Here is a 24,013-nt window from a genome sequence, read left to right as displayed (position 1 = left end):
AAGTTTGGTCAAATTTGGCCCAGTACTTTCAGAGAAGAAGATTTTTGTAAAAGTTAACGACGACGGACGACGACGGACGACGGACGCCAAGTGATGAGTGATGAGAAAAGCTCACTTGGCCCTTTGGGCCAGGTGAGCTAAAAATGAAAGAGTTCACTGTCTAATTTCCAAACTATTAGACTACAGAAAAGTTTTTTTTTCTGTCACTTTCAGAAGTTTGCCATCCCACTTTTCAGTGTATTCCTTCCCCCTTTGCCTCGAAATCATCAACGTCAATATAAACACTTACAAATTAGCTTTTAATACATAAACATGCTTAATAATTTTGGAAAATACTTGCTCCAAAGTAATGTTAAGATTAAACAAATCAATCTGTAAAATATGTAAAAGTTTTACTACCAAAATGTTTGGGAACAGTTAATAATATCTGATTAGCCTTTCAAAGTAAAGTACGTCTATACAGATATATTTATTCTACATGACCACCGTATATCATTGATATCAATAATTGAGTTCTAGTGAGGAACTTTAATGCAAAACGGTTGTCCCAAATAAAACAAACTCCACTAGCATTACTCAATTTTAAAGTCTGGTGTATAATTTAGATATGTATTCACCAATGGTTCACTTCTTTCCATTGTATTGCAGTGGAAATATTTTTTTACACATATTTTATTAATATATTAAATAACTTGAATTTTTTACAACACATTTGTATTTCAATATCACGTTATGATTGTTTACAATATAAAAGTGTTTTTTTAAAGAAACACTACTATTTTATTGACTTGGGTTCAATCTTGCACAATACTTTGTTTACCATCACCTTGCACAGCGAAATATACCAAGATAATAGAGGCTTGGATTCCTTGTTTGGTTGTCTACTTTATTACTACTATTCTATAACAGCTATTATCAATTTTAACGGAATTGTACTAATTCAAGACCCCTCCAGGAAATAAATACGAAGAAACAAAATCAGAATTGACTATAGTATTAATTTGTACTAGAAAAAAAATGAAAATATCACTTGATATATATTGTATCCGAAGTGCTTTTCTGGATTTACCTGCATCAGGAACACTCAGAACCAAATTTTTGAAAGTCAAGGATGTATAAGAATCGAAACATGTGAAGAGCTAAATGAATTTTAATAACAAAAACTGACTCCTTTTATCCATATTTTCAAAGATTTGAAAGGATAATTACGTTCACGATGTACGAGCAACACATTTAATATACAAAGTATGAGACATTTGGGGTTAATGCAAGTACCTAGGGTAGAGGGTATATATATATATATATATATATATATATATATATATATATATATATATATATTCCCCCTTTGTATATATATATATATATATATAAACAAGCCTAAATTGAAAACGACGTTCAAACCTATGATTGCGTTGGATAAAAACCGCAATTTTTATACGTGTGCATGCAAAACAAATTTCTTGGTAGAGGGGTCTAAATACAGCACAAACAACATTTTCCAAAAGACCAAAAAAGTGACAAAGTATATTTTAACAAAACGCATTTGACTAACAGGTCGAACAACTGATGTTCTTAAACCCTGCTGACTGCCATTGGCGATTGCCAAATAAACGGATCACAAGATCCATTTTGTTACATCTTGTGATCCGTTTATTTGGCAATCGCCAAAGGCAGTCAGCAGGGTTTAAGAACATCAGTTGTTCGACCTGTTAGTCAAATGCGTTTTGTTAAAATATACTTTGTGACTTTTTTGGTCTTTTGGAAAATGTTATATATATATATATATATATATATATATATATATATATATATATATTATAATATAATTATTTCTGTGACTGCATCCTACATTAATTTGTAAGATCCTCTACGATAGATAATTCATCTGATCTGTAATATTCCTTCTTCATGCCTTATATATCATGTGCTGTGTTACGACGCTAGATAAAAACTGACGTGGAAAGGTAACACCCTGCCACCGAAAGCTTGATTTTTTGTCGAGCCTAGGTGGTCGAGTGGTCTAGCGTGTCGGGAATAGTGCAAGGCGATTTAGTGCCACGATATCTCAGTAGCATGAGTTCGACTCCCGGCCAGGGAAGAAAAAAAGATTTGCTTCCGCAAATTTACAGATCTAACATTGTTGGGCTGTTATTTAGACTAATTATGTATACAGAATGTATTTTCAGCCTTGAATCCCCATCACTGGTGATCCGATGGATAAAGTCTGTCGTAGAGTTGTCACTGGTTCAGACGTACTTAGATATATATATTGTCTCGATATCCCAATAGCATGAGTTAGAATCACGGCGAGGGAAGAACAAAAATTTGCTTCCGCAAATTTTCAGATTTAACATTGTTGTGCTGATATTTAGAGTAATTATGAATATAATATGTGTTTTCAGCCGTGTATCACCTTCACTGGTGATCCAATGGATGGATCCATCCTAGAGTTGTTTAGACGTACATACGATCCTTTAGTACAGTTAACTTAGCTAATATGCAATCAATTCCATCTCCATGTCTAATACATCATGTACTGTGTTACAACTCTAGATTCTACTGACGAGGAAAGGTAACATTAGGCCAGGAGTCCATCCTAAATTGAGGTAAATTATATTGCCTACCAAATACTGTTTCGATTCCTAACATCACTAAAGAGACATTAATTGTCGAAATCCGGATATGGTGTCCTAATTTTTGCACCTTTTGTTTGCGGTATACCATCTTTTCTGCAAGTTTATTGTTTTCTGTTTGGTATTAAATTAATAGTTAAGATCCATTTTGTTACATCTGGTGATCTGTTTATTTGGCAATCGCCAATGGCAGTCAGCAGGGTTTAAAAACATCCGTTGTTCGACCTGCTAGTCAAATGCGTTATGTTAAAATATACTTTTTCACTTTTTTGGTCTTTTGGAAAATGCTGTTTGCGCTGTATTTAAACCCCTCTACCAAGAAATTTGTTTTGCATGCACACGTATGAAAATTGCGGTTTTTATCCAACGCAATCATTGGTTTGAATGTTGTTTTCAATTTAGACATGTTTATATTTTTTCGTTTGGGCTTGTATTATATTTGCCTTCGGGTTTATATGATCCGTTCATCCTATTTCGACTCTTCAAAATTCAAGAGTATTTCCGAAATTGAGGTAAATTATATGGCCTTCCAAATACCGTTTCGATTCCTAAGATACATTAATTGTCGAAATCCGGATATGGTGTACTAATTTTTGCACCTCTTGTTTGCGGTATGCCATCTTTTCCGCAAGTTTATTGTTTTTTTCTGTTTGTTATTAAATTAATAGTTAAGATCCATTTTGTTCCATCTGGTGATCTGTTTATTTGGCAATCGCCAATGGCAGTCAGCAGGGTTTAAGAACATCCGTTGTTCGACCTGCTAGTCAAATGCAATTTTTTAAAATATACTTTTTCACTTTTTTGGTCTTTTGGAAAATGTTGTTTGTGCTGTATTTAGACCCCTCTACCAAGAAATTTGTTTTGCATGTACACGTATAAAAATTGCGGTTTTTATCCAACGCAATCATAGGTTTGAACGTTGTTTTCAATTTAGACTTGTATATATATGTATATTTATTTATCCTGCATTTGGGTGTCTTATCATACAGATACAGCCCAACAGATATCGCTAGGCTGTATCTGTATACTATACAGATATCGCTTTAAAGCTTCGCCCACTGTCGGACTACGTTTGTGTATTGCTGATGACGAGTGTTGTATGAACCGGTGTGACTTCAGAATGTGTATTACAGTCGCATTCCAATGACGCATTGCTTGACGTTATATGACAAGGTGTTAGAATATTTATAAAGTGCCTAGAAAATCAACCTAACAATGTTAGAGTATATCTGATTCTTTACTCCCTCCCCGACCGGGGCTGGAACCTGTACTTTTCACTTCATACTTCTACGACAACACCCCCTAGCATTGCGCAGACGCCTTATCCCCTCCTCCTACTAGAGCTGATAAAATATATAATATAGCTTTCAGTAACTGCACGTCGCTTAGAACGGCACCTTGTGTTTTTATCTCTTTTTGGGGAATTTTGTATGTCGATCTGATTAGTCGAGCCTTTTCCAACTGATTTCATAGCTTGTTCTCATGTTGTGCTGTTACATCACTGTCCCAGGTTAAGCGCTTACAAAATATGTATCCTCATCGCATTCTTTATGTGTTTATCCCAAATCATTAGCCTGTAATCCAGTGCATGTCGTTGGTTCCTGTCTTTCATGTTTTTCAATCGTTGTTTACCATAAATAAGGCCATTGACTTTCTTGCGAATTTTTCATATTTTGTCACGCTGGAGCATTTTATAGCTAACTATACCTTATTGGTTTTGCTCATAGTTGAAGGCCTTGCATTGACCTATAGTTGTTTTCATACTCGTCCTTTGGTCTCTGGAGGATAGTTATCTCATTGTCAATCATACCACATCTCCTTACTTTTATGTACAGAAACTTTCATAGTGTTATGCTTCAACAAAGTATAATTTTAGGTTTCAAAAATATTTAAATATTAATAATAAAAGTTCTACACCATCTTATCTTTACTCTGTTTACTTTGATCATCTCATATCAATTAAACCAATTAAGGCTTCAATAATATTTATGTTTTAATGACCATTGGGGAAAACGAAGTTGGAAACGTTATAAAAGAAGTTGTTTGTATAAAATCACCACTGAGCAATTACTGTTTACTTTATTCAACTCGTAATTCTATAAATATGGTAAGTTTTTTTTCTACATATTTTTTTTTCCATAAAAATTTACAATAATTTACCTTTAGTAGTCTGATATTGAGATGTAAATCAAGTATTTCTAATGGCATATTATCAGAAGATATGCATATGGTCAATCATAATCTTACTATTATGCCTTGATGTTTGTCTTTTATTAATTCATTTGTTTGTGTACTTTTTCATTTTCGTGTTTATTAATTCATTTTCATGCGTACTAATTAATTATTTATTTATTTATTTATCATAAGTTTTGAATGGTGTCTTCCTGGAATGCCTAAATTTTATACAAAATCTATTCATCGAATGCCTACAAAAAAAATTGAATAGATGTTGTTTTAATAAATTGGTATTGTTTTAGAACAAAATTTGATAATTAGGAAAACAGTAGTTTAAAGGTAAAAATTATTTTTCACCTTAAAATAATCATTTTTTTTTTAATAAAACTTCAACTTAAATGAAATGGAATAATACTATTATTTTTTAAGTTAAAGATTAACAATAAGAAAAATAGTAAGAAATTCAAAGTAAGAAATTAAAATTGAAACAAATAAATGAAGAACGACTGTTTAAATATAAAAATAAGAAGATGTGGTATGATTTCCAATGAAACAACTCTCCACAATAGACCAAATGACACAGAAATTAACAACTATAGGTCATCAACGGCCTTCAACAATGAATAAAACCCATACCCCATAGTTAGCTATAACAGGCCCCGAAATGACAACTGTAAAACAATTCAAACGAGAAACCTAACGGCCTGATTTATGTACAAAGTAATGAACGAAAAACAAATATGATATACAGCAACAAACAACAACCACTGAATTACAGGTTCCTGACTAGGACAGGCACATGCAGAATGTGGCGGGTTAGACTAGTTTGAAGGCGCCAACCCTCCCCTAACCTGGGACTTTGGTGTAAAAGTACAACATAAGAACAAACTATAAAAATCAGTTGAAAAGGGCTTAACTCATCAGATGAATACAAAGCAGAAAAACATCTAACAAAAAAAAAACAGAGTGGACATGGCAGGGTACTTATACATCCCCACAACAAAAGACACTAAGTACAGATCTGAGAGTACTCGCAGTTACTGACAGGTAGTTCAAAGTCAATAACAACTAATAAAAAAAATCATGCGTCCAAGACTAAAATAGTACATTTATAAACAAAAATCATTCAAATTTCAAAGTATTATTCATAGAAATATTTAATGTATGAGCAAATCAATAAGCTAAAATACAAGGAAAATAAAGATAGACTCTCCAAACTGAAGATCCAACATCAGAACATAGAGATTTTGACAGTTCAGTTTGTAGATGCTGCTTAATACCTCCTTCATTTGGACTAAATTGACAATATACTAGTGTATATTTGTGATGGCACTATGTGACTATTCATGTTGTAAAGTTCAAAGATATGTATGCTTTATTTATATGTGATTGTGACAAGTGCTTTGATATTTTTGTGCTGTTTTCTTATCTTGAATATTATCTATATTCTTGATCAATTGAACACGAATAGATAAATATTCCTTATTTTAGTTATCTTTCGTTAACATTTACTGAGCTGTCAATGAAGAGTGTTTTTTATAATTCCTTTAAAAAACATTGCAAACATACAGAAAAAATACAAAATATTAATTTATTGCAAACAAACAGGAAAATTAAAAAAATGACCTTAAATTTTGATTGGGAAACTCAGCTTACCTGCACAGATTATAATAACTGTTTGTTTTGACTACACTTAATTATAATAAGATACCATTCCTTGAATGCCTACATTTTTTACCTGTATTTCTATAAATGGCTATTGTTATCTGATAGTTCGTTTCTGTGTGTGTTGCATTTTAGTGTTTCTGTTGTGTCTTTGTTCTCCTCTTATATTTGATGTGTTTCCATCAGTTTTAGTTTGTAACCCGGATTTGGTTTTTCTCAATCGATTTATGAATTTCGATCAGCGGTATACTACTGTTGCCTATATATTTCGCCGGCAGATCAAAAGGTGTAGGCATTCAAGGAATAAACCTTATGAATGAAATGCACATTCATACCCCGAGGGGTTGAAGGCAATAAAACAATACGATACAAATATATACACAATGCAAAAATTATAAAATTAAACATCATATATATTATTGTGCCTGTACTGACATGATATGTGATATACCTTTCTTCAATTCTTTTTGATGAATTTAGAAATAATTAAGAAATTCTAATTTCCTCAGGCCAGATTGTTAGTTACTCCGAGCAAAACATTGTCAACATCGCCTCGGTTGACCATATTTTCTCAAGGTTAACAATTTGCTCTATCACCTCTCACCCTAAGTATACCTGACGGGTAAGATAATTATCAATGGTAACCTAAAAGTCGAGTAGTTATGATGTTAAAGATGCTTTAATAATTTAATAGTGAATGAAGCTTATAATAGCTTGTTTTTTTTCAGCGTGAGGTAATATCTCTTCATATAGGCCAGTGTGGCGTGCAAATGGGCAATGCCTGTTGGGAGTTGTATTGTCTTGAACATGGTATCCAGCCTGATGGTCAGATGCCAAGTGACAAGACAATTGGTGGTGGCGACGACTCTTTCAACACCTTCTTCAGTGAAACAGGAGCAGGCAAACATGTCCCTCGGGCTATATTCATAGATCTAGAACCTACTGTTGTCGGTATGTATCAACCTTTTAGAAGTATTAAAAACTCCATTGTATCTATTATCATATCAGCATTTTAATAATTGGGATAAATTTCAAATATTGTTTCCTCCATTTGCATAGTTCATTTCAGGCAAGACATACATACAGTGATTGGTATTCTAGGAAAGCAACATTTCCGTTCATGTTTTTATTATTTCAGATGAAGTACGCACAGGTACCTATCGTCAGCTGTTCCACCCAGAGCAGCTAGTGACTGGAAAAGAAGATGCCGCCAATAATTACGCTAGAGGACATTACACCATTGGGAAAGAAATTGTAGATTTAGCTCTTGATAGAATAAGGAAATCAGTATGTTATTATTATTAATAATATAACCTTTGATTTAACTAACGTGGGAGTTAAGATGAAAGTTGGTACCAGGCAAATTATGTTATTTTATTCACGGTTATTAACCGTATTCGACTATACTTTTTCAAAGATATATATTCTTTATAACATTGCCATAAGGCTCCCCATCGAAGAGGTTAGAGCCCTATAGTTTACACTTTGTCAATCCATCTGTCTGTCCGTCAAAATTGGCGTAAACTCAAAATTCCAAAAGTATGGTTATGACGACAATGAAATTTTGCACATTTATTGTGCATAACATGTAGATGTGAATATCATTTTTTTTTTTGTGAAATAGGTCCTTTAATGTTGAAAAAAATATAATTTTATATAAAAATCACAAACTTTGAGAAATATATAGATTTGTAAACGGATAAACTCTAAAATTATGGAAGGATACCATTGAAATTGTGTGCAATTGTTGAGCATATTATTCAGATGTGCATATTATTTGTGTGTGTGAACATTGGCTAATTTATTTTTTTTGGGGGGGGGGGGGGTAAAAAATACAAATTTCGAGACCATCTTGTTGTGCTAGGATCTCAATTCCAGGTGTTCAATTTGCAGAAAATTACAAATTTCGAAAACATCTTTTTGAACTATAGGATTTCATTGAGGTATTCCATATTGATTCCCTATGTTTAAAATTATCCTCCGACCACTATATTTTTTATCTGAGTGCTAAAATACAAAACGAAATCATAGTCAGCACGGATTTTAAACGAACCTTGATATTTATTTGGAACATATCCTGCATTTTCCTGGTATCATAATCAGAAAAATTAAAACATCTTAAAAGTTTTGCTTTGTTTGTATCAGAATTAGCTATGTGTTTCTGTGCCTCACACAAAAATGTGTAAGCGGAACCCCTGCTGACATCGTCAATTTTCTAGTTATTAAGTTGTAATAATTATGAATTTTGTCTAGCAGAAGTAGTTCTATCTTGTTCGATATTCTAGGCTGATCAATGTACTGGGCTTCAAGGGTTCCTGATTTTTCACAGTTTTGGTGGCGGAACTGGTTCAGGATTTACATCACTATTAATGGAAAGGTTGTCCGTGGATTATGGAAAGAAATCGAAGCTGGAATTTTGTGTTTACCCTGCTCCACAGGTAGCTATTATTAATAACTGTGTTGCACCATGATCTTTCACGTAATGTTTACTGTTTATGGTCTAAATGGAACGCAAGAAAATCATTTCCCGCATATCGAAGTGTAAATAAAACAGAAACTTTTTTTTGGGAAAATAAATAACTTTTTAATACAATACAAATAATAAATATTTTACAATAATGAATTTTATGGAAATAGCGCTATATAAATTTGGAACCTCCAAAATACTTTTCTCGTTTACTTTCATAATGAACTAACTGGTACGCTCAAACCCAAAACATTGAAGGCAAAGGATGTATAAATACTTGTCAATGAATACTTATGTTTGAGACAGAAGCTATACGAAATTTAGACATATATCAATGAGTTAGGAGTCCATAATTTAAATAACTGTGCATTGTATTGGTTTTTTGTTTTAGGTTTCTACCGCCGTTGTTGAACCTTACAATGCCATTTTGAATACCCATACTACTCTGGAGCATTCCGATTGTGCTTTTATGGTCGACAACGAGGCTCTTTACGACATTTGCCGACGCAATTTGGATATCGATAGACCAACGTATACAAATTTGAATCGTCTGATTGGTCAGATTGTCAGTTCAATAACTGCCTCACTCCGCTTTGATGGCGCCCTCAATGTTGATCTTACAGAATTTCAAACAAACTTAGTGCCCTACCCGCGCATTCACTTCCCAATGACAACCTATGCACCTGTTATATCTGCAGAGAAGGCATACCACGAACAGCTGACTGTAGGTGAGATAACAAATGCAGTTTTTGAGCCTGCAAATCAGATGGTGAAATGTGATCCACGCCATGGAAAATACATGGCTTGCTGTATGTTATACAGGGGAGATGTTGTACCAAAAGATGTCAATGCCGCAATTGCTACCATCAAAACAAAGAGAACCATTCAATTCGTTGATTGGTGTCCAACTGGATTCAAGGTTGGAATCAACTACCAGCCACCCACTGTTGTTCCAGGAGGAGATTTAGCTAAAGTACAAAGAGCCGTCTGCATGCTAAGTAATACTACCTGTATTGCTGAAGCCTGGGCACGTCTTGATCACAAGTTTGATTTGATGTATGCTAAACGTGCCTTTGTTCACTGGTATGTAGGAGAAGGTATGGAGGAAGGAGAATTTTCTGAAGCTCGTGAAGATTTGGCAGCTCTAGAGAAGGATTATGAGGAAGTTGGTGTAGAGTCTGCAGAGGGAGGAGAAGAAGAAGAAGGAGAACAAGAATATTAAAAACTACTAGATTGGAAATCCATTTCAAATCTGATCACTATTTTAGACGTGAATGCAGTACTCACATATTATTATGATGTTTAATTTATGTTCTTGAAATCTGAGATTAAAATCAACAAGGATAATCTTCTTGTGTAATGAAAAAGGCAAATGTACTTTATATGCTTACTGGAATTATGATAAGATGATTAAGTCAAAACAATTTCTCCTTGATAAAATATTTATGTAGATTTCGTAATAATGTTTATCGACAGGTTGAAGGTATGATTATGGGCAATTATTCCGTCCTTTTGATGGCATACTTGTTCCTATATTGTTATTAATCATAGTTGATGGCCAACCTCAGAAAAGATCCGAACAATTACTGTTACCGTGATGATATGCTTGCTTTAAATAACAGCTAGTTCTCTAAGGATATTGTGGAAATTTATCTAAAGGTTTTGCATTTTCAAATATTTTGGCCTTGAGTAATACTGAAGAGATATTCGTTGTCTAATTGTGCATCTGGTGCAGTAAAATTAGTACCGTTAATGTTATTACTTACAGAAAACGTTGAATACGGAGTAATCTTTGGTTAAGTTATTATGTAATATATTAGATAATACCGGTACATCATCTCTCTAAAAGTTAAGAATAATAATTGATTGATTTTGTTTCATTTTGTTGTATTTCGTTTTGTTTCGGTCAATTTCGTTTCGTTTCGGTCGATTTTGTTTTTTCCTTTCCTATTTGTTTTGTTTTGTTTTGTTTCGTTTTTATTTCGTTTCGCACTTTATAGGTACCCAAAATATATACGCACAGAATTCGTATGAATACTTATAGGCTGCTACAATAAAAAGGGTACAGCTTGTTAAATAGTGTTAACAAAAATAAACTTTTACTTACCTCTTTACAAGCAGAACCGAATAACATGAAAGTTCCAACTATGCACTGGATTCCGAAGCTGCACAAAACACCTTACAGATATAGATTTTGTTCGTCTCCAAGTCATTGTTCTACTACACTACTAAACTGTCTATTTTATTTACTAGTACACTTGAAACAATCAAACACCTGGTAGTAAATTTTTCAAATAAGGCCTATGAAAATTGTGGAATTAATTACTTTTGGAGTGTTAAAAATTCGTTGAAAGTACTTGATATATTGCATGCTCATATTGGTGCTTTCGAATCTGTTCAAAGCTTTGATTTTTCTACCCTATATACCACTTTGCCCCATAATCTTATAAAGAAAAATTCGCATACCTAATTAAAAGGGCATTTAAAAAGTCAGAATGCAATATATATTTTCGAACTCTTTTAGGTCTTTTTCTAGCAACAACAAACAAAAGAACTATGTCAATTATACCTGCTTTGATATACTAACTGCACTTGAATTTTTACAAAGATAATATTTTTTTCGCTGTGGAGATTACGTATATCGCCAACTTATCGGAATTCAAATGGAGAATAACTGTGCACCACTTGTTGCGGACCTGTTTCTGTATTGTTACGAATTACAATTTATGACTAAAATCAGCAAAGACCCATAGAAACAACATATGATACAAAAATTTAATAACACCTTTAGATATTTGGATGATACTGGTATATTGGCTCTCAATAATGACGACTTCATTATGTACACTAAAGAGAAAAAAGTAAAATCACAAAAATACCGAACTCCGAGGAAAATTCAATCGGAAAGTCCCTAATCACATGGCAAAATCAAATGACAAAACACATCAAACGAATGGACAAAACTGTCATATTCCTGACTTGGTACAGGCATTTTCAAATGTAGAAAATGGTGGATTGAACCTGGTTTTTTAGCGCTAAACCTCTCACTTGTACGACTGTCTCATCAAATTCCAATAGAAAGTTATCCTGTAGAAGTTAATGCAAAATAAAGCTAATACTAACAATGAACTCTGTCCTTTCCTTGTATCTTGATATCTATATCTTTAACGGGAAGTTTAATACTAAAATTAACGATAAAAGAGATGATTTATCATTTCCTATTGTTTATTATCCCTTTTTAGATGGTGACGTTCCCTTGGCCCTATCTTATGGTGTTTAAATATATCAACTTGTTCGATTCGCTCGTGTATGTAATATGAGTGGCCGTTCATGTCATTTGCGCGATTATATACGCGTATATATTGTTGTTTTATACGCGTATATTGTTGTTTTATACGCGTATATTGTTGTTTTATACGCGTATATTGCTGTTTTATACGCGTATATTTTAACAATATACGCGTTAATAAACGCGCTTATACTTTATTCCAATTTATTTGTTATATACGCGTTAATATACGCGTTCATTTTGTAAATATACGCGTATGAAATCATAATATACGCGCTAGTACCCATTCGTTTGTCTAATTGTTTTAACCAATGAAAATTGCGTTTTTAAACTGGTTTGTTAATGACAACTGACGCCATATGATGGATACGAGTCATCAAAATCAGGAGGAGATTATGGTAGATCGTTTCGTGTAACACTTGTCAGTTCAACATTTTAAAAAGTTTTCAAATTTTATTTTTTGGGAATTTTGATCAAAGTTTTAAAATATCAACATTCTAAATTTAGGATTTTTGGAAATTTTGAAATTTTCACCAGTTAATTAAAATTTAAAATTCTAAAATTCACTTTTGAAATTTGATGGTTTAGATATTTAATTAAACTTTAAAAGTACTAAATTTAATGCGCAGTTTTGATAATTTCGCTTCTTTGAAGTTTGATTCTTCTGATTTTTTATTAAGAAATTAACAATAAAAAAACGGACGAAAAGATATTGTCGTGTTTGGGGTACATGTAAATACATTCATACCATATAAACATATAACATAAACATTATTTTCAGGCTGCACAATATGTAATAGTTGCCACTGTACGTAGAGCGTTTGTGAAGCTGTCGGAATGAGTGATTGCAGATGCTTAGCTTTTTGCACCTTTCAATTTAATATATTTTGAAGAAGAAGAGAAAAAAAACACACTGTTTAAACTAAATCGTAATTTGAAATAATTTTTAAGCGTTCATATCAACGATAATCATATTAGCATAATTCAGGTAGTTGGGTATCTCAATTTATTATGTCGTGTAACACGTTAGGTAAAATGTCCGGCTGAGACCGTGTTTTTATGGTGAATCGGTCCATTTTTTCGAGTGTAGATCAGGATTTTCTATTGATACTAAATACGACCAGATCGATTTAATGCTATTTTGCAAGTATGATAGTTTATGAGTTACAATTTATGACTAAAATCAGCAAAGACCCATCGAAACAACATCTGATACAAAAATTTAATAACACTTTTAGATATTTGGATGATATATTGGCTCTCAATAATGACGACTTTAGTATGTACACTAAAGAGATTTATCCTGCTGAACTGACTTTAAAATAAAGCTAATACTAACAATGAACACTGCCCTTTCCTGGATCTTGATATCTATATCTTTAACGGGAAGCTTAATACCAAAATTTATGATAAAAGAGATGATTTTTCATTTTCTATTGTTAATTATTCATTTTTAGATGGTGATGTTCCCTTGTCACCATCTTATGGTGTTTATATATCTCAAATTGTTCGATTCGCTCGTGTATGGAACAACGTATTTGATTTTAACGAAAGAAACCTCTGTATTACTGAAAAATGATTACACCAGGGTTTCCGATATCACAAACTAGTCAACACATTTACTAAATTTTATCATCGGTACAAGGACATCATTCGTAAATATAAATCAAGATGCAGGCATCTTATACTTTCAGGTATTTCACATCCCATCTTTTATGGTAATATTCTATACAAAGCACAAAAATATCGACATTCACCTCAAAAGTTAACCAAACATCTAAACAGACTTATTCAGAAGGGATATAGTTACGATACTGTTGTCAGGTCATTAAAGATGGTATATTTTGGTATTAATATTGATTCACTCATAGGGTCTTTGCATCGGAAATAAGCACTATTATTCTAAATAAAGGCAACAGAAGTATACCGCTGTTCGAAATTCATAAATCGATTGAGAAAAAAACAAATCCGGGTTACAAACTAAAACTGAGGGAAACACATCAAATATAGGAGAACTACGACACAACAGAAACACAACATTAAAATGTAACACACACAGAAACGAACTATAATATAACAATGGCCATTATCCTGACTTGGTAAAGGACATTTTAAGAAAAAAATGGTGGGTTGAACCAGTTGTTGGCAATGATACGGGTTACGTTCTTCTCATATATTTTATGATGGTATGATACTAAACCCCTAACGGGAGGAATTGTGCTTAATTTTCATATGATGAAGACATAATCTCCCAATCATTTTAACTGAGGTCTGGAGCTGGCATGTCAGTAACTTCTAGTAGTCCTTTGTTAATTTATGTATCATTGTCATTTTGCTTATTTTCTTTTGTTACCTATTCTGACATCGGACTCGGGCTTCTTTTAAACTGAGTTTTACTGTGCGTATTGCTGTTTTTTTGTTTATTCTACATTAGCTAGATGTATAGGGGAGGGTTGAGATCTCACAAAACATGTTTAACCCCGCCGCATTTTTGCGCCTGTCCCTAGTCAGGAGCCTCTGGCCTTTGTTAGTCTTGTATGTTTTTTTTAATTTTAGTTCATTTATATTTTTTGGAGTTTATCGTGACGTCCATTTTCATTGAACTAGTACACATTTTTGTTAAGGGGCCAGCTGAAGCCCGCCTCCGGATGCGGGATTTTTTCGCTGTGTTGAAGACCCATTGGTGGCCTTCGGCTGTTTTCTGCTCTTTGGTCGGGTTGTTGTCCCTTTGACACATTCCCCATTTCCATTCTCAATTTTACAATTGATGACTTTTCATCCTATTCTGAATACTATATTTATTTCTAGCACAAACTACGCAAAATTTCCATGAATTTCACTTAAATTTCAGCGTTTTTCATTGTCCGAATTTTTTTCGCGAGCTACATTTAAAACGTCAAGATTTTTTCCAGGGTTTTTGAAGAAAATGTGAATAAGAAAGAACACATTCTTGGTATTCAAAACTGATTTTTGTCCAGTTTTTAACAGTAATTTGGTGAAGAACAATATCACATATTCCCAATAAGTTACAAAACATATTACAATGTTGATAAAATTGAACCATTTTCGACTTAATGCGAAGTGTACGTAATTAACTACTCACAAAAATACACCAGAAATTTTGCCTTGCAATTGGCCTCCAACGGACCCCCCCCCCCCCCCCCCCCCCCCGCAAAGAGTTGTTGCAAGGGTTCGTAACGTGCAGAGAGTGTGGCACCTGTCTACACACCACTTCCTGACCTGACATGACATGACTGCATATTTTTACATCCCGCACAGCCAAACAGACGCCCCACTTTGGCAAGGTTTTTACTGTCGGTCGGAACAGGACCTTAGTGAAGAAGGAGTTAATATATTAAAATCAGTCGGGTCCAGGACCAATCCAGTATATCTTATTATAATCCTTCGTAATTAATTCCATTTTCTGTGTGCATACATTTAGAGTAATTTAGAGCTGGTATACTCAGTGTATGATAAATATTTCTTGTTATGGAATACATTTTTCAGCATTTATTTTCATATTTTTAAAGAAATTTACACTTGCATGCTTGTAGTGTAATTATTATGTGTGAATTTTTCAGTAATACAGAGGTTTCTTTCGTTAAAATCAAATACGTTGTTCCATACACGAGCGAATCGAAAAATTTGAGATATATAAACACCATAAGATGGTGACAAGGGAACATCACCATCTAAAAATGAATAATTAACAATAGAAAATGAAAAATCATCTCTTTTATCATAAATTTTGGTATTAAGCTTCCTGTTAAAGATATAAATATCAAGATCCAGGTAAGGGCAGTGTTCATTGTTAGTATTAGCTTATTTTAAAGTCAGTTCAGCAGGATAAATCTCTTTAGTGTACATACTAAAGTCGTCATTATTGAGAGCCAATATATCATCCAAATATCTAAAAGTGTTATTAAATTTTTGTATCAGATGTTGTTTCGATGGGTCTTTGCTGATTTTAGTCATAAATTGTAACTCATAAACTATCATACTTGCAAAATAGCATTAAATCGATCTGGTCGTATTTAGTATCAATAGAAAATCCTGATCTACACTCGAAAAAATGGACCGATTCACCATAAAAACACGATCTCAGCCGGACATTTTACCTAACGTGTTACACGACATAATAAATTGAGATACCCAACTACCTGAATTATGCTAATATGATTATCGTTGATATGAACGCTTAAAAATTATTTCAAATTACGATTTTGTTTAAACAGTGTGTTTTTTTTCTCTTCTTCTTTAAAATATATTAAATTGAAAGGTGCAAAAAGCTAAGCATCTGCAATCACTCATTCCGACAGCTTCACAAACGCTCTACGTACAGTGGCAACTATTACATACTGTGCAGCCTGAAAATAATGTTTATGTTATATGTTTATATGGTATGAATGTATTTACATGTACCCCAAACACGATAATATCTTTTCGTCCGTTTTTTTATTGTTAATTTCTTAATCAAAAATCAGAAGAATCAAACTTCAAAGAAGCGAAATTATCAAAACTGCGCATTAAATTTAGTATTTTTAAAGTTTAATTAAATATCTAAACCATCAAATTTCAAAAGTGAATTTTAGAATTTTAAATTTTAATTAACTGGTGAAAATTTCAAAATTTCCAAAAATCCTAAATTTAGAATGTTGATATTTTAAAACTTTGATCAAAATTCCCAAAAAATAAAATTTGAAAACTATTTAAAATGTTGAACTGACAAGTGTTACACGAAACGATCTACCATAATCTCCTCCTGATTTTGATGACTCGTATCCATCATATGGCGTCAGTTGTCATTAACAAACCAGTTTAAAAACGCAATTTTCATTGGTTAAAATAATTAGACAAACAAATGGGTACTAGCGCGTATATTATGATTTCATACGCGTATATTTACAAAATGAACGCGTATATTAACGCGTATATAACAAATAAATTGGAATAAAGTATAAGCGCGTTTATCAACGCGTATATTGTTAAAACAACACGCGTATAAAACAACAATAAACGCGTATAAAACAACAATATACGCGTATAAAACAACAATATACGCGTATATGACATGGTAATATACGCGTATACATACGCGTATATAATCGCGCAAATGACATGAACGGCCACTCATATTAGAGCATTTGCAATATTCACGTATCAGGATACGTGCACGGATCGACGTATACGTATCGGGAAGATTTGTATAAAATAATGATTTATCCCCGATCTGAATTAAAACTAAATGCTTTGTAAAATATCTTCATCGGAAACAACTTGACTGAATTTATCCTTTCCTCGTATACGTGTTATACGATACGTCGATACGGATACGCCAGCAAATACGTGAATAATGCAAATGCTCTATTACATACACGAGCGAATCGAACAAGTTGATATATTTAAACACCATAAGATAGCGCCAAGGGAACGTCACCATCTAAAAAGGGATAATAAACAATAGGAGATGATAAATCATCTCTTTTATCGTTAATTTTAGTATTAAACTTCCCGTTAAAGATATAGATATCAAGATACAAGGAAAGGGCAGAGTTCATTGTTAGTATTAGCTTTATTTTGCATTAACTTCTACAGGATAACTTTCTATTGGAATTTGATGAGACTGTCGTGCAAGTGAGAGGTTTAGCGCTAAAAAAACAGGTTCAATCCACCATTTTCTACATTTGAAAATGCCTGTACCAAGTCAGGAATATGACAGTTTTGTCCATTCGTTTGATGTGTTTTGTCATTTGATTTTGCCATGTGATAACTGACTTTCCGATTGAATTTTCCTCGGAGTTCGGTATTTTTGTGATTTTACTTTTTTCTCTTTAGTGTACATAATGAAGTCGTCATTATTGAGAGCCAATATACCAGTATCATCCAAATATCTAAAGGTGTTATTAAATTTTTGTATCATATGTTGTTTCTATGGGTCTTTGCTGATTTTAGTCATAAATTGTAATTCGTAACAATACAGAAACAGGTCCGCAACAAGTGGTGCACAGTTATTCTCCATTTGAATTCCGATAAGTTGGCGATATACGTAATCTCCACAGCGAAAAAAATTATTATCTTTGTAAAAATTCAAGTGCAGTTAGTATATCAAAGCAGGTATCATTGACATAGTTCTTTTGTTTGTTGTTGCTAGAAAAAGACCTAAAAGAGTTCGAACATATATATTGCATTCCGACTTTTTAAATGCCCTTTTAATTAGGTATGCGAATTTTTCTTTATAAGATTATGGGGCAAAGTGGTATATAGGGTAGAAAAATCAAAGCTTTGAACAGATTCGAAAGCACCAATATGAGCATGCAATATATCAAGTACTTTCAACGAATTTTTAACACTCCAAAAGTAATTAATTCCACAATTTTCATAGGCCTTATTTGAAAAATTTACTACCAGGTGTTTGATTGTTTCAAGTGTACTAGTAAATAAAATAGACAGTTTAGTAGTGTAGTAGAACAATGACTTGGAGACGAACAAAATCTATATCTGTAAGGTGTTTTGTGCAGCTTCGGAATCCAGTGCATAGTTGGAACTTTCATGTTATTCGGTTCTGCTTGTAAAGAGGTAAGTAAAAGTTTATTTTTGTTAACACTATTTAACAAGCTGTACCCTTTTTATTGTAGCAGCCTATAAGTATTCATACGAATTCTGTGCGTATATATTTTGGGTACCTATAAAGTGCGAAACGAAATAAAAACGAAACAAAACAAAACAAAACAAACAGGAAAGGAAAAAACAAAATCGACCGAAACGAAACGAAATTGACCGAAACAAAACGAAATACAACAAAATGAAACAAAATCAATCAATTATTATTCTTAACTTTTAGAGAGATGATGTACCGGTATTATCTAATATATTACATAATAACTTAACCAAAGATTACTCCGTATTCAACGTTTTCTGTAAGTAATAACATTAACGGTACTAATTTTACTGCACCAGATGCACAATTAGACAACGAATATCTCTTCAGTATTACTCAAGGCCAACATATTTGAAAATGCAAAACCTTTAGATAAATTTCCACAATATCCTTAGAGAACTAGCTGTTATTTAAAGCAATCATATCATCACGGTAACAGTAATTGTTCGGATCTTTTCTGAGGTTGGCCATGAACTATGATTAATAACAATATAGGAACAAGTATGCCATCAAAAGGACGGAATAATTGCCCATAATCATACCTTCAACCTGTCGATAAACATTATTACGAAATCTACATAGATATTTTATCAAGGAGAAATTGTTTTGACTTAATCATCTTATCATAATTCCAGTAAGCATATAAAGTACATTTGCCTTTTTCATTACAAAAGAAGATTATCCTTGTTGATTTTAATCTCAGATTTCAAGAACATAAATTAAACATCATAATAATATGTGAGTACTGCATTCACGTCTAAAATAGTGATCAGATTTGAAATGGATTTCCAATCTAGTAGTTTTTAATATTCTTGTTCTCCTTCTTCTTCTTCTCCTCCCTCTGCAGACTCTACACCAACTTCCTCATAATCCTTCTCTAGAGCTGCCAAATAAATGCTGAAAAAAATGTATTCCATAACAAGAAATATTTATCATACACTGAGTATACCAGCTCTAAATTACTCTACATGTATGCACATAGAAATGGAATTAATTACGAAGGATTATAATAAGGTATACTGGGTTGGTCCTGGATCCGATTGATTTTGATATATTTTGGACATCTTCCATAGTTTGATGGAAATATATACATAATATATATTATAGATAAGCAAATAGTAACTTTTAAAATGTAAACATTTCTTTTTTCATTATTCAAAACGAAATATGAACAAAAATACATAAAGCGAAAGATCACAATATTTCATTCTAAGCAATATTTTCAAGAGTATTCAGTACAAATACAGTGAATTCCTGTCAATTGCATAGCCTATTTGTCAGAGAAAATTATGCCATTGACAATTCCCGCCTAACAGTTATGTCCCCTTGATGAATCTAACGCAGTAACTTGGGCAGTTTTGATTGGATTTGAAATATTTACACCTTCCCAAAAGTAACGCGTTTATATACGCGTAAAGTAAAGAGAGTTTACATTTATATACTAGTATACGCGTTTATACGAAAAAAAACATTTCTAGCACTAACGTGTATATATATACGCGTATATTTCAACAATATACGCGTATAAAACAACAATATACGCGTATAAAACAACAATATACACGTATATAGCAGCAATATACGCGTATATATCAGCAATATACGCGTATATGTTGGTAATATACGCGTAAACATACGCGTATATAATCGCGTAAATGACATGAACGGCCACTCATAATATAACAACGTATTTGATTTTAACGAAAGAAATCTCTGTATTACTGAAAAATTATTACACCTGGGTTTTCGATATCACAAACTTGTCAAAACTTTTACTAGATTTTATGATCGGCACAAGGACATCATTCGTAAATATAAATCAACGTGCAGACATCTTATACATTAAGGTATTTCACATCAGATCTTGTATGGTAATATTCTATACAAAGCACAATGTTGTCATTCACCTAAAAAGCTAACCAAACCTTTAAACAGATTTATTCAGAAGGGATATAGTTCCGATAATGTTGTCAAGTCATTAAAGATGGTATTTTTGGTGAGTAGGGTCTTTGCATCGGAAATAAACACATTTTTTCTAAAACAAGTTGTTGGCGTGAAACGGGTTATGTTCTTTTCGTATAATATATGATGGCATGATACTAAACCCTTAACGGGAGGGATTGTGCTTGATTTTCATATGATGAAGACATACTCTTTTGATTACTTTAATTGAGGTTTGGAGCTGGCATGTCAGTAACTGCTACTAGCCCTTTGTTAATTTATGTTGATCTTTTTCATTTTGCTAAAGTTCTTCTGTTACTATTCTAACATCGGATTCGGACTTCTTTTAAACTGAGTTTTACTGTGCGTCTTGCTATGTTTTTGTTTATTCCACATTGGCTAGAGGTATTTAGGGGGGGGGGGGGGGGGGGTAAGATCTCACAAAACATGTTTGACCACGCCGCATGATGTTTGCGTCTATCCCTAGTCGGGAACCTCTAGCTTTTTTTAGTCTTGCATGTTTTTCAACTTTGGTTCATTTATATGCTTCTGAGTTAAGTGTGGTGTTCATTTCGCTGAACTAGTAAACGTTATTGTTAAGAGGCTAGCTGAAGCCCGCCTCCGGGTGCAGGATTGTCTCGCTGCGTTGAAGATCCATTTGTGGCCTTGGGCTGTTTTCTGCTCTTTGGTCGGATTGTTTTCTCTTTGACACATTCTCCGTTTTCCATTCTCAATTCTATTTCAGAGTGATAAATCAATTTCCACGGAAACCATAAAGGGACACATAAAAATAAAATTAATCCGTTATCTCGGTTTCCCAATCCGTTATCTCGGTTTCCTAATCCATCAACTCGGATTCGCAATCCATGATCTCGAATTCGCAATCCGTGATCTCGGATTAATTATCCGTTATTTCGGATAAATAATCCGTTATTTCGGATTCCCAATCCGTGATCTTGGATTAATAATCTGTTATCTCGGATTCCTGATCCGTTATTTTGGATTTATAATCCGTGATCTCGGATTAATAATACGCTATCTCAGAGAGATAATCCTTTATCTCGGATTCCCAATCCGTGATCTCAAATTAACAATCCTTTATCTCAGATTCCCAATCCGTGATCTCGGATTGATAATGCGTGATTTCGGTTTCCCAATCCGTTTTCTCAGATTTTCAATCCATGATAATCCGTAATCTCGGTTTCCCAATTCCAAAAAAAGAAAGAAATCGGATATAAAATACATCAGGTTTGGACGCTAAAAATGTCTTGCCTGATCATTTGTCATATTTAAATACTAATTTCAGATAGTTATGATATCTAGGTCAAACAGACCCTGTCATAATAACAGACTTACAAGTGTTAAATGGACCTGGAATATTAGCGGAGCTTAGCATTTGTACCAATGGTATTTCAGTTGCCTCACATAAATCCTTCAGTTGCACCACAAACCATATTTCATTTGCGCCAATAATAAGGGTTACTAGTAATAGTAAATATAATATTCATACATGTATATGTTTACTAATCAGGTTATATCAAATACATGTACTTGTATTGATCGCTTCCGTTCGCCAGTAATACATTTTACCCCATATCACCAAGGCGAGGTAGAGATAGGATATGGAGCAGGATACGTTACAAAAAATTAAATAGTAAAAAGAAAACACAATATTTGCAGCGTGTGTTTGCATCATAAAAGGATGTGTGTCCCCATTTTTTGTCACAAGGATTCTTCTTCGCATTTATAAGACTTGTTTCTATGTTTCAATACACTGGATAATCGGTATGACTTATTTCCTCTGTGTGTCTCAGACTTAATTATATCCATCTTGTCACCCTGAAATTGTGAATTTTATACTCAAGTGATTTTAAGTAATGTGTACAGGAGAGCATGGTTCTTATTAGAAAACCACATTGTCTTCTCCGGGACTCAAACCTGGGACCTCTGTGTTATAAGTCAGTGCTCTAACCGACTAAGCTAACTACGTACTGATACGAGCCTCGTATTAAGGATACAACTCACAATGATAGAAAGTTCAATCGTCATTTATGTTACGTGTAAAATAGCACAAAATAATTATATACTTGTTCGCGCAAATGAAATACTGCATTTTTAAAAAAATGGCACACATGCAATGCGCCCAAAAATGAGACCAACTTCAGGGGCACCAACCAGGCTGACATGTACAGATTACAATTAGGAATTCACAGACCAAAAACCTTAAATTTGAGGTCAAGGTCAAGTGGCATGTGTTAGATAAACTTGATTCAAGTTATTTATCGCTGTCGCCCCCAAATTTGCCCCAGGAAAACCCATACCATACTTAAGTCTCATGTTCAGGGAATTTTGTCGCAGGCAAGACAAAAATAAAATTTTTGGCCCTTTTGTGGACCGTCCATTTTAAATAGGAACTTTATTTTTCTTCAAAGACATTCTGTTAAATTACATCGAAATCAAAGAAGCTTTTGCATGGAAACCAATGTGTTAACAGACGAACGACGACAGACCCAAGGAATCCGAAATCACGGATAAGGAATCCGAGATAACGGTTTTTCAGTCCGAAATAACGGATTTGAATTCAAAGATAACGGATTATCAATCCGATATCACGGATTGGGCATCGGAGATAATGGATTGGGAAACCGGGATAACATATTATCAATCCGAGATCACGGATTGTTAATCCGAGATAACTAATAAGGAATCCGAGATAACGGATTATTAATCCGAGATCATTGATTGGGAATCTAAGATAACGGATTATTAATCCGAGATTACGGATTGTTAATCCGAGATCACGGATTGGGAATCCAAGAAAACAGATTGGGATTCCGAGATACCGGATTATCAATCCAAGATAACGAATTATTAATCCGAGATAACGGATTTGGAATCCGAGATAACTGGTTATAAATCCGAGATAATGGATTGGGAATCCGAGATAACGGATTATTAATCCAAGATCACAGATTGGGAATCCGAGATAACGGATTAATTCTATTTTTTATGTGCCCCTTTATGGCTTCCGTAAATTTCCAAACGAATATGTTTTAACAACTTAAAAGCATTGTGCACAAGAAACACGAGAAAGGTTGTAGGCACTTACTTTATAAATTACACTATATGACACTTACCACGGATTATAATATGCATCTTATTAGTTACAATGTGAATAAAAG

General features: G+C 33.3%; 1 protein-coding gene across 1 annotated transcript; it reads left to right on the top strand.

Moving 5' to 3' along the window:
- Positions 1-7,277: 7,277 nt before the first annotated feature.
- LOC127729174 (tubulin alpha-1D chain-like) lies at positions 7,278-10,165 on the top strand. The gene is made up of 5 exons (XM_052236856.1): positions 7,278-7,427; positions 7,615-7,763; positions 8,762-8,914; positions 9,335-9,646; positions 9,863-10,165. The coding sequence occupies exons 1-5, from the start codon at positions 7,307-7,309 to the stop codon at positions 10,163-10,165; spliced, it is 1,038 nt and encodes a 345-aa protein (XP_052092816.1). The 5' UTR covers positions 7,278-7,306.
- Positions 10,166-24,013: the final 13,848 nt, after the last annotated feature.

This window comes from Mytilus californianus, unplaced genomic scaffold (assembly GCF_021869535.1).
Source record: "Mytilus californianus isolate M0D057914Y unplaced genomic scaffold, xbMytCali1.0.p SCAF_2, whole genome shotgun sequence".
NCBI classification, from domain to species: Eukaryota; Metazoa; Mollusca; class Bivalvia; order Mytilida; family Mytilidae; genus Mytilus; species Mytilus californianus.
This window is presented reverse-complemented; position numbering and strand designations above follow the sequence as displayed.